Source organism: Bufo bufo, chromosome 6 (assembly GCF_905171765.1).
Source record: "Bufo bufo chromosome 6, aBufBuf1.1, whole genome shotgun sequence".
Lineage (NCBI taxonomy): Eukaryota > Metazoa > Chordata > Amphibia > Anura > Bufonidae > Bufo > Bufo bufo.
This window is the reverse complement of record NC_053394.1, coordinates 288350840-288365343: the sequence shown is the minus strand read 5'-3', so window position 1 is coordinate 288365343 and position 14504 is coordinate 288350840. Positions and strand designations below refer to the sequence as shown.

Below are 14504 nucleotides of genomic sequence, written 5' to 3'. Positions count from 1 at the left end.
TCGGTGGATCATTTATTTTTCACAGACAGATTTTTCTGTTTTCCGATTAAGGTACAGAGATATTTTTCATATTGCACAGAGCCCCAATAATGATATAGCCAACGTCCCCCACCCCCTTACACAAGGTATAGTCGTAAAACACCAAGGTTAACAGAAGACTCTCCCAGGCCTATTGAAGGTATTGCAGGCTGATCTGGCAAGAAATGAGTTAATGGCATCGGCCTCCTCCTGAAGAATGATGCAATGACATGTCCCATGAGAGAGAAAATGACAGTGACTTTTAATGGGTTAACACAGATGTGTCACCGTTGACCCCAGAGAGGAGGGAAACCTTTTTGCAATTTTGTGTATTTTTTTCTATTGCTTCCCTATAACGAATAATATACTTTTCATCTGGAAAATAAAGTCTCATCTACAGTATATAATACACATCATACATGATATCAGTAATAACTATCACAACCCATGAAATCTTAGCTTTAGGTTGTAATAATTCTGTAGCCCCGTTTCTTTTTAAATACACTTGTGTGAGGAAAGCTCCTCACTATCTAATATACCAGTATATTCACATTGTATATTGCCATAAAGTCTGCTTTGGTGATAAAAAGAAACCATATGGGTTTTTTCCCCATTACGCCTGTCCTCCTAAGGGCTGATGGTTGACAATACAACCTTCAATGAATTAGTCAGCCCTTAATACCATTTCAGCCTGATGTGCCTTGGTCAATAACAGTGGGTTAAGGACCTAAAAAAAACACCTTAACGGGTAAACTCATCTGTAGACAGTGAAGGCCACCCTTGAGAGGCTGAATCCATACATTGTGTATGGCTGGGTAGTAGTAATATTGCTAAGACATAAATTTTCTGGGTGTCCACATATTCAAGAGGTTATCCAGTTAACAGTCTATTAGCTAAAGTTTACAGATGGTTCTAAATTGTGTTCCTGAATCAGACTGGGTCAAGTTATGCATTATTTTCGTAGCAGGTGGGTACTATGAGGAAACAAGGATATGCAACACAACCCAGAACTCACAATGAGTCATTTGGTGGTATTCAGTAGAGGGCCCCGCATTATTGATTACATAATGGCAAGGGGATTTCTAGAATCAGGCAGTCCAATTAATGAAAATACAATGAAGACCACCATCTTTAGAGATGTCATTGCTTCCCATGCTCTCATGCAGAAAGCTAGAACATATGGTCCACTGTATATAGTAGACATGTAACAACTCCTTAAAGCTTTCCAGTGGCATAAGAGGAACCTGTATACATATAAGCCTAATACAATGAATTACAATACCTCCCAGAGGAGAAATGTTATTTTGATTAAAGGCGAGAGGTAAGAAAGTAATTGATGTAGCTTATTACATGACTGTTCAAATTACCTTATCTTAGGGATCATGTCTATATGAAGTCTGACAGGCAGATGGATAGTGATGTGTGCAGTATGAAACAGGAAAATGTCAATTAGAATTGTTGCATCAGCTCCATATAACTTACTATCGGGGGGTAAGTCGAAATATAGTCGCATCTGATTATTTTTTGGGAGAGTTTTTTTTTCTCATATAATAAATACACTTGTATTATTTCTCAGATTTTATTTAACAATATGTATTTCATGCCAGCCTCTCGATATTACCACTGCTTTCGATCACTTGTTGAATGGGAAGTTAACAGTTTTGGTGGCATCAACTTGTATGATGGTTGTATGTTTTTGTGCCTTCATAAAGTTCTATAGTCTCCATAGTAGGATATGAGTTTTTTCACTACACATTAAGGCAACCCTCATGATGTAGATACACAGACAATACTGAACTACAAGATGGTCAGATGATGGTAAACAACAGTGATAATAAAACGTCACAACTTGCAAATTGGCCAAATGGTCATACACAAGATATAAGATATTTGCTATGATGGATGGACAAGATAACTTGCAGTCAGCTGTTTAACTTTACTTTGATGTTTGAAACCTCACTTCTAGATTTTTTGGTGTTACCCTAAATCTTTCTAGTAGGGTTTTCAGAAGATATAGTATCCAGAGACATAGTAAGGCCTCAAGACCACAACTTTTTCGGTGTCCAGGAGAATCTATGAGTTCATTTTATAGGGAGATAACAATATAGTATTTATATTTGTGTGTATATTGAAGTGGTCTAAATTTCACATCCAACACATCACTTACATAGCTTTCTGCCCACTGTCTCCACAAATACATACACCACAATGGACCAGACCAAGGCACAGGAAGTCCATAAAAGGTAGACCCAAAGTTAGACCAATATAGGCTATTCCACAGCTGTGAGCTCAATTTTTTTGTCATCTTTAGCCCGAGGGTGAGTATGGAGAGCTGCTGTGATAGTTATAGTCCGGGCAGACCTTTTGCACTAGTCTATAATCTGTTGTGTAAAATGAGACATAAACACAAACAATCTTGAATGGGTGAGAGCATGTCCATGAGACTTTGCTACGAGTTTGCTGTTGGTGGCAGGTCTTTGACGGGTCGTGAGGACATAAACCTGTCTTAATTGCTTTATCTACTTTTTCAAATTCCACTCGACAATTGAAGATTTTTGATTCCTTTGCTTCTGCATACATCTGCTGCTCCAAATCAAAATCAAGGACTTTAGATGGTGGGACAAGACTGACAGAAACATTCCCCTGGCCTGTAGAATTGTGGAGAAAGTAGACACTGAAGGACCCGTTCCCATGATCCACCACTTTTCCTGTGATGAGAAGGTTGAGCTTTACTGTCTTGATATTGGAATAGAAGTCCCCCCAACCAAAGACTTTCTTGGCTCTTCCTGTTGACCTTAGTACAGACTGACGTCGAATCCTAGCTGGTATTGGGGGTTCTGAATTATGACCCAGCTCTGAAAGGCTGTTCAGGACATCCCAGAATTCCAGAGAGTTGGAGAGAAGTTGAAGGATAGTGGAGTTCAAGGGGCTTGAGTTACGAGACCTGGATGGAGAAGAAGACCGTCTCCTAGGAATTCGAGGCCTGGAATGGGGTTTTGTATCTGTCTGGTCTTCATCATCTGGGTCAGTAGAAGAATCTTCTTGGCCACAGATCACCTGAAGATAAAAAAGACATATATCAGAAGAAAAAAAATGAAATTATGTCTCAGTCAACCAGAAAGTGTTCCTTCCCTTTCCCCTGTGTTTCTTCTTCAATGTCTTCTTTTTTTTTTATTCTCCCTCCGCTCCTTTCTGTTATTGATAGCCTCTCACCTGAAATCCCCAGCAGTAACAGATGCTACAGCTGATAATTAGTGATACTGAGTACTAATCAGTGTAACCAGTTTAATGAGAGCTGAGTAATGTGCATCCACCTGACCTACACCCCCTGGGTATCACAATGTCAAAGAGGTACTTGAAAAAAGAGACCACTACACAATTCACAGACGCTGTGTGGTAACTGCAGATGTCACGAGAATATGCTTTTAGCAACTGAGGGCATAGGCTCTTAACATCACTATTCCAATGCTAACACCTTCATGGTAAAATATCATCTTGCTGTTCACACTTGCAGCATGCCATATAACCAACAGACATAGACAATGTACTAATATACAAAATGCATCATGAAAAGCCAGAGTAAGACATTAAAACAAATTTAGATTAATTGAGACCCAAGAGGCCATAGTATGAATGACTTCTTCAGAGGATTTTGTTTGATTTGAAAGGGTTTAAAGTCAACCTATTAGGTGGTTTCTGCTGCCCTACCTGAGAGCAGGATATGATACAGAAAAAGAACATGAGCTCTGTGAAATATAGATTTATATGATTTGTAGCAGGATTTCTGTGTAAATAGCAGAGTAAATCCTGACAGGACTACTAGAACTCCTAGTGAGAGTCCTGAATTCCCTACCCACACAGGATGACTGAGCGCTTTCCCTGTATCAGTGTGTGTATGCAGAGAGCTGTCAATCATCCAGTGTGGGTGGGGTTATCAGGACTCTCAGTGTCTCTTCTAGGAGTCCTCTCAGGATTTACTCTGCTTTTTAATCAGAAATCCTGCTCCAAGTCATATAAACCAATATATCACAGAGCTCTGATTATCTCCCTTTGTCATTTGCTACTCTCAGATAGGGCAGCAAGAATCACCTGACAGGTACACTTTAAAGGAGTTATCCAAGACCTATAATGCTCCCCATATGCCCGGGTCCCTCACACAGATTGTAGTTACCTCACTCTCCGGCACCCGTGTCGCTTTTGATGCCGGCACGGACGCCACTGCATCTCCCGGTCACGTGGATAAAAACAAGCCGGATGGAGGTGGGGTGCAGCCAATAGCAGTAGAAACTAGCCTCTCCAGCATCACCCGCGATGCAAGGGAGACTCGTCCCCATTGCCGCCTGCTATTGGCTGCCCCACCCATGCCGGATATTTTCATCCGCGTGACGGGGAGATGCAGCGGTTTCCGTGCCGGCATCAAAAGCGACGCGGATGCCGGGGAGCGAGGTAACTACAATCTGTGTGAGCGGCCCGGGCATATGGGGAGTATTATAGGTCTTGGATAACCCCTTTCAGTACAAGACAACATGAAGGTCCAACACTTTACATCTGGGTTCTTTAGGATTATTTGCAAGCCACTTTTACATATAGTCAGATAAGTAGCTACACCCCAGGCCTGTTGCCTGAGGGAGCCCAAAGACACCAGGGCCTCAAAAGAAGATGCTAGTATTATATAGTACAGGGCTTATGGCAGGTGGGGGTAGCTGTTACAGTTAAGAGGGCTCCATTACAATATTACATCTGCGGGGAGTTATATGGGAGCCATGTAAACAACATGGTTGTTTGAGTATCATCTCTGTAGGTGGGACAGGCCGCATGACTAATTATATCCACAACTGAAATAGTTAAAAATAATTTTTTACAAAAGGGGGATAACCATGGTGACAGATAGGAGGGGGCAGCTGGTAAATGAATTAAGTCCATAGGGAGTTATGTTGATTGAGAGCAACACACAAGATACACAAGAGTGAATCTTGATACAAAAAAGGGCAGGGATATGGATCCTTTAAGATCACACAGAAGATTATAACAGCCTGGTAAATCCCACCAGACAGCAATAATAGAAGACAATAGTTCTCCTGCAATGATGACAGACCACTCTGACAACCTTAAACCGTCTGGCACACTCTAATGTATGCTCACGAAATAATACAGATGTATAACCAAGCCTATGAATGCCTAATGTAGCAGATACATGAATGAGTTCAGCCCAACACATGATCGTAAAACATAAATTCTAATATGCAATTAATTGCTACATCAAAATAGGCTCAGAACTGCAGATCAATGGTGAAAAGCTGAAAATATAAAATAATGAGGCTCGTGCTGCCTCCTGACGGCAATAAATAATTAGTGACAATAGAAAAATTGCCAGATATTAAATTGCATAATCTCACAAGACAACAGCGGCCTGGAAAGTTTAATGAAAGCATCAAATGTTTCCTTGGGTTGGGGGCTATCTTTGTATTTTACACTATGGCAAGTACAATAGAGATTAAAAAACTATCACCTCTAATATCTTCTATTGGCTGTTGTCCCACAATTTCTGAAGTATGGCAATTTATGGAAACATACCCTGTAGTGTGCATCACAATGTCCTTCACGAAAATAAGATGTAGAGCAAGATCATTCAACCAATAACAAAATACCAATTATACAATATCATGATAGAAGTCAAGGGAAAAAAGAAGACAGCTACAAAATGGCAGTTACCGTAGAGGGTAGCATCTGCTAAATGAGCCCACAGACCCATGGAGACCTACAAATGTTATACAGTCACACAATAACACAATTAGGTAGAAAAGGCAGCTTTGTATGAGCCTGTCCTGTATTCTGAGATCTGTATTAGCAAGAACTTAAGACTGCCTGCACTGGTTCAGTGTAAGGGCAATGACAATTAGGAAAAACCTTGAAAGAACCTTAAAAACAACTCGACTCAAGTCAACATTAGAAACCACATCATTCTTAAACTTGTCCTTTTAGCTTACAATCAATAGGTCACTTTATATTGAAAGCCACAACCTGTACCTCTATGTGAATAGGTCATGGTATGGTAGAACTTCTCATAAATGTCCTTATCATCTAGACTACAGGGTTGTCCCAATGTATACATACCAATGGACACATTTACACCATGGATAAATGGCCTGAATTTTAAATAAGCCTCCTATTTGTCCATCTGGCTTCCTGTTAGGACAAGTATTTTACCCTAGAGGCCAGGTCAATATTGATGGGTCTTTGAAGGCCCATTGCTACTGACAGGTATTAACCAGATCTAGTCTATGTTTATATCTAAAAATGCAAGCTAATTTGCCCAGTGAAGAGTCATTCATAATGAATCACATTTGTCAATGGTTCCTAGCCCCACACAAGGCTAAGTATTTAACCTTTATGTAATTTTTGAGGTCAAGACATACTAATTAATTAGTGAAGGTGATTACAGCAAGTTTACCCTCTCAATAACGTTATATGGGATATAACCCACAAATTAGCTTTTGGGTTGAGAGGGAGACTAACAGTAGACTAGCCTCTTAGTAAATGCCCCTCTGACTATCTAAGCATATATTATATTCTAATCATTAGAATATTATTGCATTTCTATAAATGATCAACTTGATGCAGTTCATTGATCGGTTACTTTGTATGTGATGAAACCTATCAAACGTCATTATCATCAGGTCTCTTCTTCCATAAAAGATTCTTTAACCCTTTAACTGTGTCTCTCAGTTACATCTTACTGATCATAGATGACACCACCTCTTTAACGAGTCAGTAGCATGACCATGGTTGTAGACCTTTCTTTTCTACTCAGAATCAGACCCCCTTAAACATGACCCAATCATATATTAAATTTTGTTTTGTCTGTATACCTTTACTTCTTTACCAGAATGACCTTTTAGCACAATAAGCATCTCCGATCATATAGTCCATCCTCTAATAAACCTATAAAAAAACATACACGGCACCCTGGTTCCATACTGGAGTGATAGTTTAACCCATGAAATGTCTGATACATGGTTCTGGCTATCAAAAATGTCCTGCTTTACAAACCAGACCTTGCCATTAGATCTCCCTGACTATAAATACAATACTCTTATTAACCCCTGAATAGCACATCCAGTTGTCTAGAAGGACACTATCATAAGTCCTTGTATTAAGGTATATTATCCAGCCTGTTTAGCCTACTAAATAATTTCCAATCTAAAGCTCTCTTCTCATCTGCGAGATGTTTTTTTTTTAACCCTTGTATCATCTCACTGACTCCAGAATCCCCCCCTCCCCCCCCCCCAACACCTTTATAATCCCCCTTCCAGAATCCTATAAGAAAATCTGTCTTTCACCATATTAGATTTTTCCTGTCTGGGGCTTACATCGCTCTTGCCACATCACATACACCTCCAATCTTACATTTCCCACACGCCCCCTATATACTATCGTATGTGCATATACTATCATATTATGTGACTTCAACCAGCAACAGGTAGACAGGGAATGTTTAACATAAGCCACCCAGCAGATAGTCAACCCCCGTTATTATCCAGTCTGACCCACTGCTGCAGGCAGGAATGCCCAGGATATGTAGACCAGTAGAGCAGCAGGTGTAAGAACATACATTTAGGAGCGAGGGCACAAGACAGGGCACATAGAAGGGTATGAAACACATCACATGTATGGGGGATATAAGCAGAGGTTCTCCTTCATGTACTACTTACCAGATAGATGCTGCCTTGAACCAGGAATATAAAGCAGCATTGCGTTAGCTGCATTTTGCTCAGTGGCTGAGTCTTGAGACGTACACTCACCTGCGTTCAGCATCCATGTGTATGCTGTGAATACACAGCTAGAGATATACACACAGCTTGGATGCTCCTGACCACCTCACTTCTGCTACTCCCTTGCCTTGCACTTCTCTACTCTCCCCCTCCCCTACATAGGTGACTGCCTTTTCGTCTTCACTTCTTCACTCTCTTTGACCATCACCTTGGTTCTTTCTACTCTTTTCCTTGCTTCTCCCCTGCTCTTGGCACTTGCTCTGTCTCGGCTGCCTCCTTCCACCTGCTCGCCTCTCTCCTTGCTTTCCTTGCCTGGTTGTCACACACCTTTCTCTTCTTCTCCAGTTCTCTCATTGGTTCGTGCCTTCTCTGCTGGTCCCCTCTCTTTCTCAGTCATCCCTCTCCTGCCAGGTCTAAGGCTCTCTCTTCCTCAGGGTCTGACACCCGCTCCTGACTATCCCTCCCTCTTTCCTTGTGTCTTTCTCCCTCTCTCTCTATCTGACCTTCTATCTCCCTCCCTCTTTCTCTCCTCCCCTCAGACACTCTCCTACGGTCTGTCTGTCTCTCTAATTTTTCATCCATGCCTCTGTATTAGTTACTCTCCCTCCTTTAGCCTACCTCTATACCTTTTCTTTATAGTGACCACCCTTTCTCTTTTATATTCTGTCCTTTTACTTACTATCATCCTTGTACCCTGTTCTATTTTATGTATGTAGTCTATTCTCTTACCACCCAGAGAGATACCCATGATCTATCTCACTAAGGGATGGCATTCAACAATTAGACCTTCCGAGTCAATTTATATAATGCCCCCTTTAACAACTGGTAGTGAACAGTATTTTGCTCATTTTTATAGACTGGACCAGGTTACCAATTCCTTATACTTACCTCTCCCCCCACCCTTGTCCCTGCCTAACACTAGCAGGCTCTATCAGCCTCTTTCCTGATTATCCATGTCTCTTTCTCTCCCCCATCTCTCCCGCATTCACAGGGTCAATATGCCAGGTTAGAGACAAGGCTTTTCCAATTAAATTGATGTTTAGACAGACATTTTCATTCGCTGCGTGTTAGTACCAGGGAATAGAGGGGGCACCAGCCGCTACCCAGAGCTCCACATTCATTTGTAACTTACAATGAACAAACTGTATGGACTTAAAGAAGCTATAATGAAGAAAGGAGGAGCAGAAACGTGCATTATTTTTATAGAGGAATATCTGGAAAACTGTATAAAGTATATAAATATAAAATATGTTATACCAAGTAATAGGAGATATAGGGAGAGGTTATATGGAGTAATAAGAGGAGATATAGGGAGAGGTGATATGGAGTAATAGGAGGAGATATAGGGAGAGGTTATATGGAGTTATAGGAGGAGATATAGGGAGAGGTTATATAGAGTAATAGGAGGAGGTATAGGGAGAGGTTATGTGGAGTAATAAGAGGAGATATAAGGAAAGGTCATATGGAGTAATAAGAGGAGATATAGGGAGAGGTTATATGGAGTAATAGGAGGAGATAAAGGGAGAGGTTACATGGAGTAATAGGAGGAGATATAGGAAGAGGTTATATGGAGTAATAGGAGGAGATATAGTGAGAAGTTATATTGAGTAATATGAGGAGATATAGGAAGAGGTTATATGGATTATTAGGAAGAGATATAGGGAGAAGTTATATGGAGGAATAGGGGGAGATATAGGGAGAGGTTATATGCAGTAATAGGAGGAGATATAGAGAGATGTTATATGGAATAATAGGGTGGTATATAGGGAGAGGTTATATGGAGTAATAGGAGGAGATATAGGCAGAGGTTATATGAAGTAATAGGAGGAGATATAGGGAGAGGTTATATGGAGTAATAGGGGATATATGGAGAGGTTATATGCAGTAATAGGAGAAGATATAGGAGGAGGTTTAATGGAGTAATAGGAGGATATATAGGGATAGGGAGATGTTATATGAAGTAATAGGAGGAGATATAGAGGGAGGCTATAGCGAGTAATAAGAGGAGATATAGGGAGAGGTAATATGGAGTAATAGGAGGAGATATAGGAGAGGTTATATGGAGTAATAGGGGAAGATATAGGGAGAGGTTATATGGAGTAATATGAGATATAGGGAGAGGTTATATGGAGTAATAGGGGAAGATATAGGGAGAGGTTATATGGAGTAATAGGAAATATAGGGAAAGGTTATATGGAGTAATAGGAAGAGCTATAGGGATAAGTTATATGGAGTAATAGGAGGCGGTATAGGGAGAGGTTATATGGAGCAATAGGAGGATGTTATATGGAGTAATAGGAGGAGATATAGATAGAGGCTATATGGAGTAATAGGAGGAAATATATGGAGTTATATAGAGTAATAGGAGGAGAAATAGGGAGAGGTTATATGGAATAATAGGGTGGGATATAGGGAGAGATTATATGGAGTAATAGGAGGAGATATAGGGAGAGGTTTTATGGAGTAATAGGAGGAGATATAGGGGATGTTATATGGAGTAATAGGAGGAGATATATGAAGAGGTTATATAGAGTAATAGGAGGAGATATAGGGGTAGGTTACATGGAGTAATAGGAGGAGATATAGGGGGAGGTTATATGGTTTAATAGGAAGAGATATAGGGAGGGGTTATATGGAATAATAGGAGGAGATATGGGAAGAGGTTATAGGGAGTAATAGGAGGAGAAATAGGGAGAGGTTATATGGAGTAATAGGGTGGGATATAGGGAGAGGTTATATGGAGTAATAGGAGGCGATAAAGGGAGTGGTTATATGGAGTAATAGGAGGAGATATGGGAGGTGTTATAGGCAGTAATAAGAGGAGATATAGAGAGAGATAGGTTATAGGAGTAATAGTAACAATAGTAATAGTACAGTAGTAACAGTTATTGGAAAAGTTATAGAGGTGACTTTTTTATAGACTAAAAAACATGATTTAATCTTACAATACTAGTGATAGATATATTGCCCTGCGGTGTTACTTGTTTTATTTACTGATTGTTATCTATTTATATATGAGTTTTGTGATTTTTCTTTCTTTTTTTTTTCTCTTTTTGTCTGCACATATAGGGTTAATTTTTCATGGGAATTGTGTTTGACCCTTTTATCTCCCACCCCAGATAAACCACGTTACCCGTTCCTTGGATTGGTTGAATGTGGAGTGGGATTTTAAGGTACATTTGTCATGAGTAAGGACCGTAATCGTTAGGTCCGAAACACGTAGACTGTGTACTGTTTCTCCTGTGTATGGAAATTTTAACGCTTGGAATAAAAGTTTATATTTTAGAAGCTGGACCTTTCATCTCGTTTTCCTTTGCAAGTTGTAACAGCCTCGTCCAGGCTGTGTCCATGCTTCTTGATTGCTGGATGCAGGTGAGTGCTGCTCTTTTTCCTTCAATTACTACACTGTACATTAACACTACACTATAAACCTTTTTAACAAAAAAGAGTTGTAAAAGCAGAAAAGTTCAGTAAATTGCAGACAATCTGTCTCAGTCTTTTGCTGCCATAGTTTTCTATGCTATGCTATAACTCATAGACACCGAATCCAGTAATTGTTTTCCATATGACGTAATGAAATTCATGCCCAGTCTTTGCAGTGCATTCTGGGCACTGGTATCTCTGTACATTTACTCTCTAAGGATTACAATGCTTTGTTTCCTAAAATTGCATCAGGGCTTAATGCTCAGGGGGTGTGGGGACACGGCACATATCCAACGACACAGGTGACATAAACATAAGTTCCCTTGTGTTTAAAGTCACAGAAGTAAAGCAATAAAAACGCTCTCGGTTTTAACACTTGTATTGCCACGGTGCCACCATCCTTAGAAACTGTGCCCATAATTCCATTTGATTGTTCTTTGCATACTTCTTGACCTCTACTTTGTCTTTGACTCTGATGGTTGCTCTTTGTTGCTACAAATGCTTCATTTTCTTGGAGCTTCTGCCTTGTCATCTTCCCTTTGTGGTCTGTGTTTATGGTGCCTCCTCCCTTCCATATCCCTTTTTGTAGGTTTTTCCCAAGGCTCCTTCCTTGGCCTAATCTCCCCTCTCTCTATAGACCACGGGTGGACTGGCTATTTGGGTATTAGAACAGTACCCACAGCCCCTTAGTCATTTAGAGCACTCCTTAAAAGCACTGTCTGGGCTACAGCTTTTTATCACTTATCCTCACGACAGGTCATCAACATCAGATGGGTTGGGGTCTGACTCCTGGCACTCCTGCCGATCTGCTGTTTGAAGGGGCTGCAGTGCTTATGCTTATACTTTGTAGTGGCAGTGCAGTGTAATTACAGTTTCCTCTCCCATTCACATAATGGGATGAACCGCTGTAATTACACTGCACCGCCATTACAAAGTAGACAGAGTGTAGGTAACACTAAAGAGAAGGCAGCGCTCGTATGAGTGCTGTGGCTCCTTCAAACAGCTGTTCAGCAGGGGTGCCAGGGGTCTGACCCTGCCAATCTGATGTTGACGACCTATCTTAAGGATAGGTCATCAACATCTGTAGCCTGGACAACCCCTTTAAAGTGTCCTTTGTATAGGTGATCTATATCAGATTGGTGAGGATCTCACACCGGTCACCCCCATCAATCAGCTGCTTATGGCAGCCTTCAGGGACGGAAACATAACAGCAGACAGGGCCAGAAGCATGGATCCTTGAAAAATGAATAGCTTAAAAAACAGAAAGCATCACATTTTTCTCACTCCCATCAATAGAAATTTTCTTTTTTAAAAACAGAAAAGAACACATTTTCTGAGTGGGAATACAGATCTGTGTAAAAAAAAAATGGATTTGTGCTTGGCCCCATTGAATTGCATGGGTCAACTGGTAAGTATCCTGTTACCATTAAAGAGAACCTGTCACCACAAAATGCAGTGCATTCTGCAGGCAGCATATAATAGAGCAGGAGGAGCTGAACTGATTGATATATAGCTTTGTGGGAAAAGATTTAGTAAAACTTGTAATTTATACATGTAAATCACTGGTTTCTGACTTCATTAGTACATGGGGACCATCTTTATCAGTGACTGATATCATTCGTGTAAGCGTCTATACAGAGACTGCTGTCAGTTACTGATGGCTGTACACAGGGGCGGTCTTAAGTTCAGAAATGCAGAGATTTAAATGTATAAATTACAAGTTTTACTGCACCTTTTCCCACAAAGCTATATATAAATATGCTCAGCTCCACCTGGTCTATAACATGCTGTCTGCAGATTCCACTGCATTTCATGGTGCCAGGTTCCCTTTAAAGGGAATCCGTCATCAGTGACCTCTCTATCCATCTGTTTGCATACACACATAGCTGTGCATTACCTGAATAAAATGCTGTTTTTCTTTTGTTGATCTGGGGCTCCATTCCCGAGTTATAATACTTGTTCTCAATATGCAAATTAGGCCCTTGGTGCAATGAGTGCGTCACCATTGCTCTTTGCACCCGAACACCACTCATGTCTGTTTCCAGCCCATCCCTTACTGCTTTGACACCGCCTGGTCATGTCAATCAAAGCAATGACGGAGGGGCTGGCCATAGAAAGGAGCAGAGCTTGGGTGCAAGAAGAGCAATGGTGCCACCCTCACAGCACAAAAGGCTAATTTGCATATTAAGAAAAAGAATCAGAACTCGGGAATGGCTCGTCTCAACAAAAGAAAAACAGCATTTTAATCAGGTGAACCACAGCTGCGTCTATGCAAACAATTGGATATGGAGGTTGCTGATGACAAATTCCCTTTAGGTCCTCCACTGGTCTACACTACTAGTCTTGCCAAACCGACCTCCTTTAGCCTCATGCACTAACTGTGTACAGAAGACACCAAAATCTAAATGTCCACCCCTAAACACCCTTCATCTCTACCATTCTACACTGCCCATCTGTCATTTCCTTTTGAATGTTTGAGAAGTGTAGAAAACTGAATCAGAACCAAATCGATAAATTATCTTTTTTTCTTCCTGTTAGTTACCACTGTACCTGTCTCTAAACTATCTGTCTTGTTGCATCCCTTGACGTGGTCCTCTTCTTCATCTGTCACGCCTACATTATCAAGTCCTGCAGTCTTCGCTTTTGAAACATCTCCAAAACCTATTTCTTCCTTACTCCAGAGTCCTTATTGAATGCAATCTCTTAACTACCACAATATCCTTCTGTCTGTTCTCCTGACAACACAATAACTCATAAAAGTTCCTTCCAGAGATATCTAGTCCTTCAAGCTTTCTTCTGTCACAAGTTCATCAAATCTTCCCAAGATTCTTCTTCTACAGTCTTTCCCTTTTGTTCTTTAGACTTTCTGCGTCCTCAAATTCGCTCTGACATTTTTTACTGCCAAAAAAAAGGCCATAAATAAGTCTTCTGGTTTTTGTAAATTGAGGTGAATAAGGAGGAGATGAAAAAAAGGCAAAAAAAATAATTGAAAAAAAAAAGCCACTAGCACAGTTCATATATTCCATAGACTTTCTGCTAACTTCTAGAGCTGAGTTTAGGCAAAATGCATCAAAACGGCATTTGTAATTTTTTTTTAAAGAAAACAACAAAAAAAAAACACAAAAGCGCTGAAAAACACAGCTGAAAAACTATATGTGAATCCACCCCACTATTTTTTTTTTTACCAACCTATTAATAACTGGTTCCCACCTTAAATATCTGACCTCCTCTGCAGGTATCAGCCAAACCAATCTCAAAGATTCCCCTCCTTAGACATTGTAAGCTCATTCC

At 40.4% G+C, this 14504-nt stretch overlaps 1 protein-coding gene across 1 annotated transcript; it reads right to left on the bottom strand.

The window, feature by feature from the left end:
• Nucleotides 1-2002: 2002 nt before the first annotated feature.
• Nucleotides 2003-8145, bottom strand: NXPH3 (neurexophilin 3). Its single transcript, XM_040436849.1, has 2 exons — nucleotides 7731-8145; nucleotides 2003-3075 (listed from the first exon to the last, which is right to left on the bottom strand). Exons 1-2 carry the CDS (start codon nucleotides 7782-7784, stop codon nucleotides 2326-2328), a joined length of 804 nt encoding a protein of 267 aa, XP_040292783.1. The 5' UTR covers nucleotides 7785-8145; the 3' UTR covers nucleotides 2003-2325.
• Between the last annotated feature and the right edge of the window lie 6359 nt (nucleotides 8146-14504).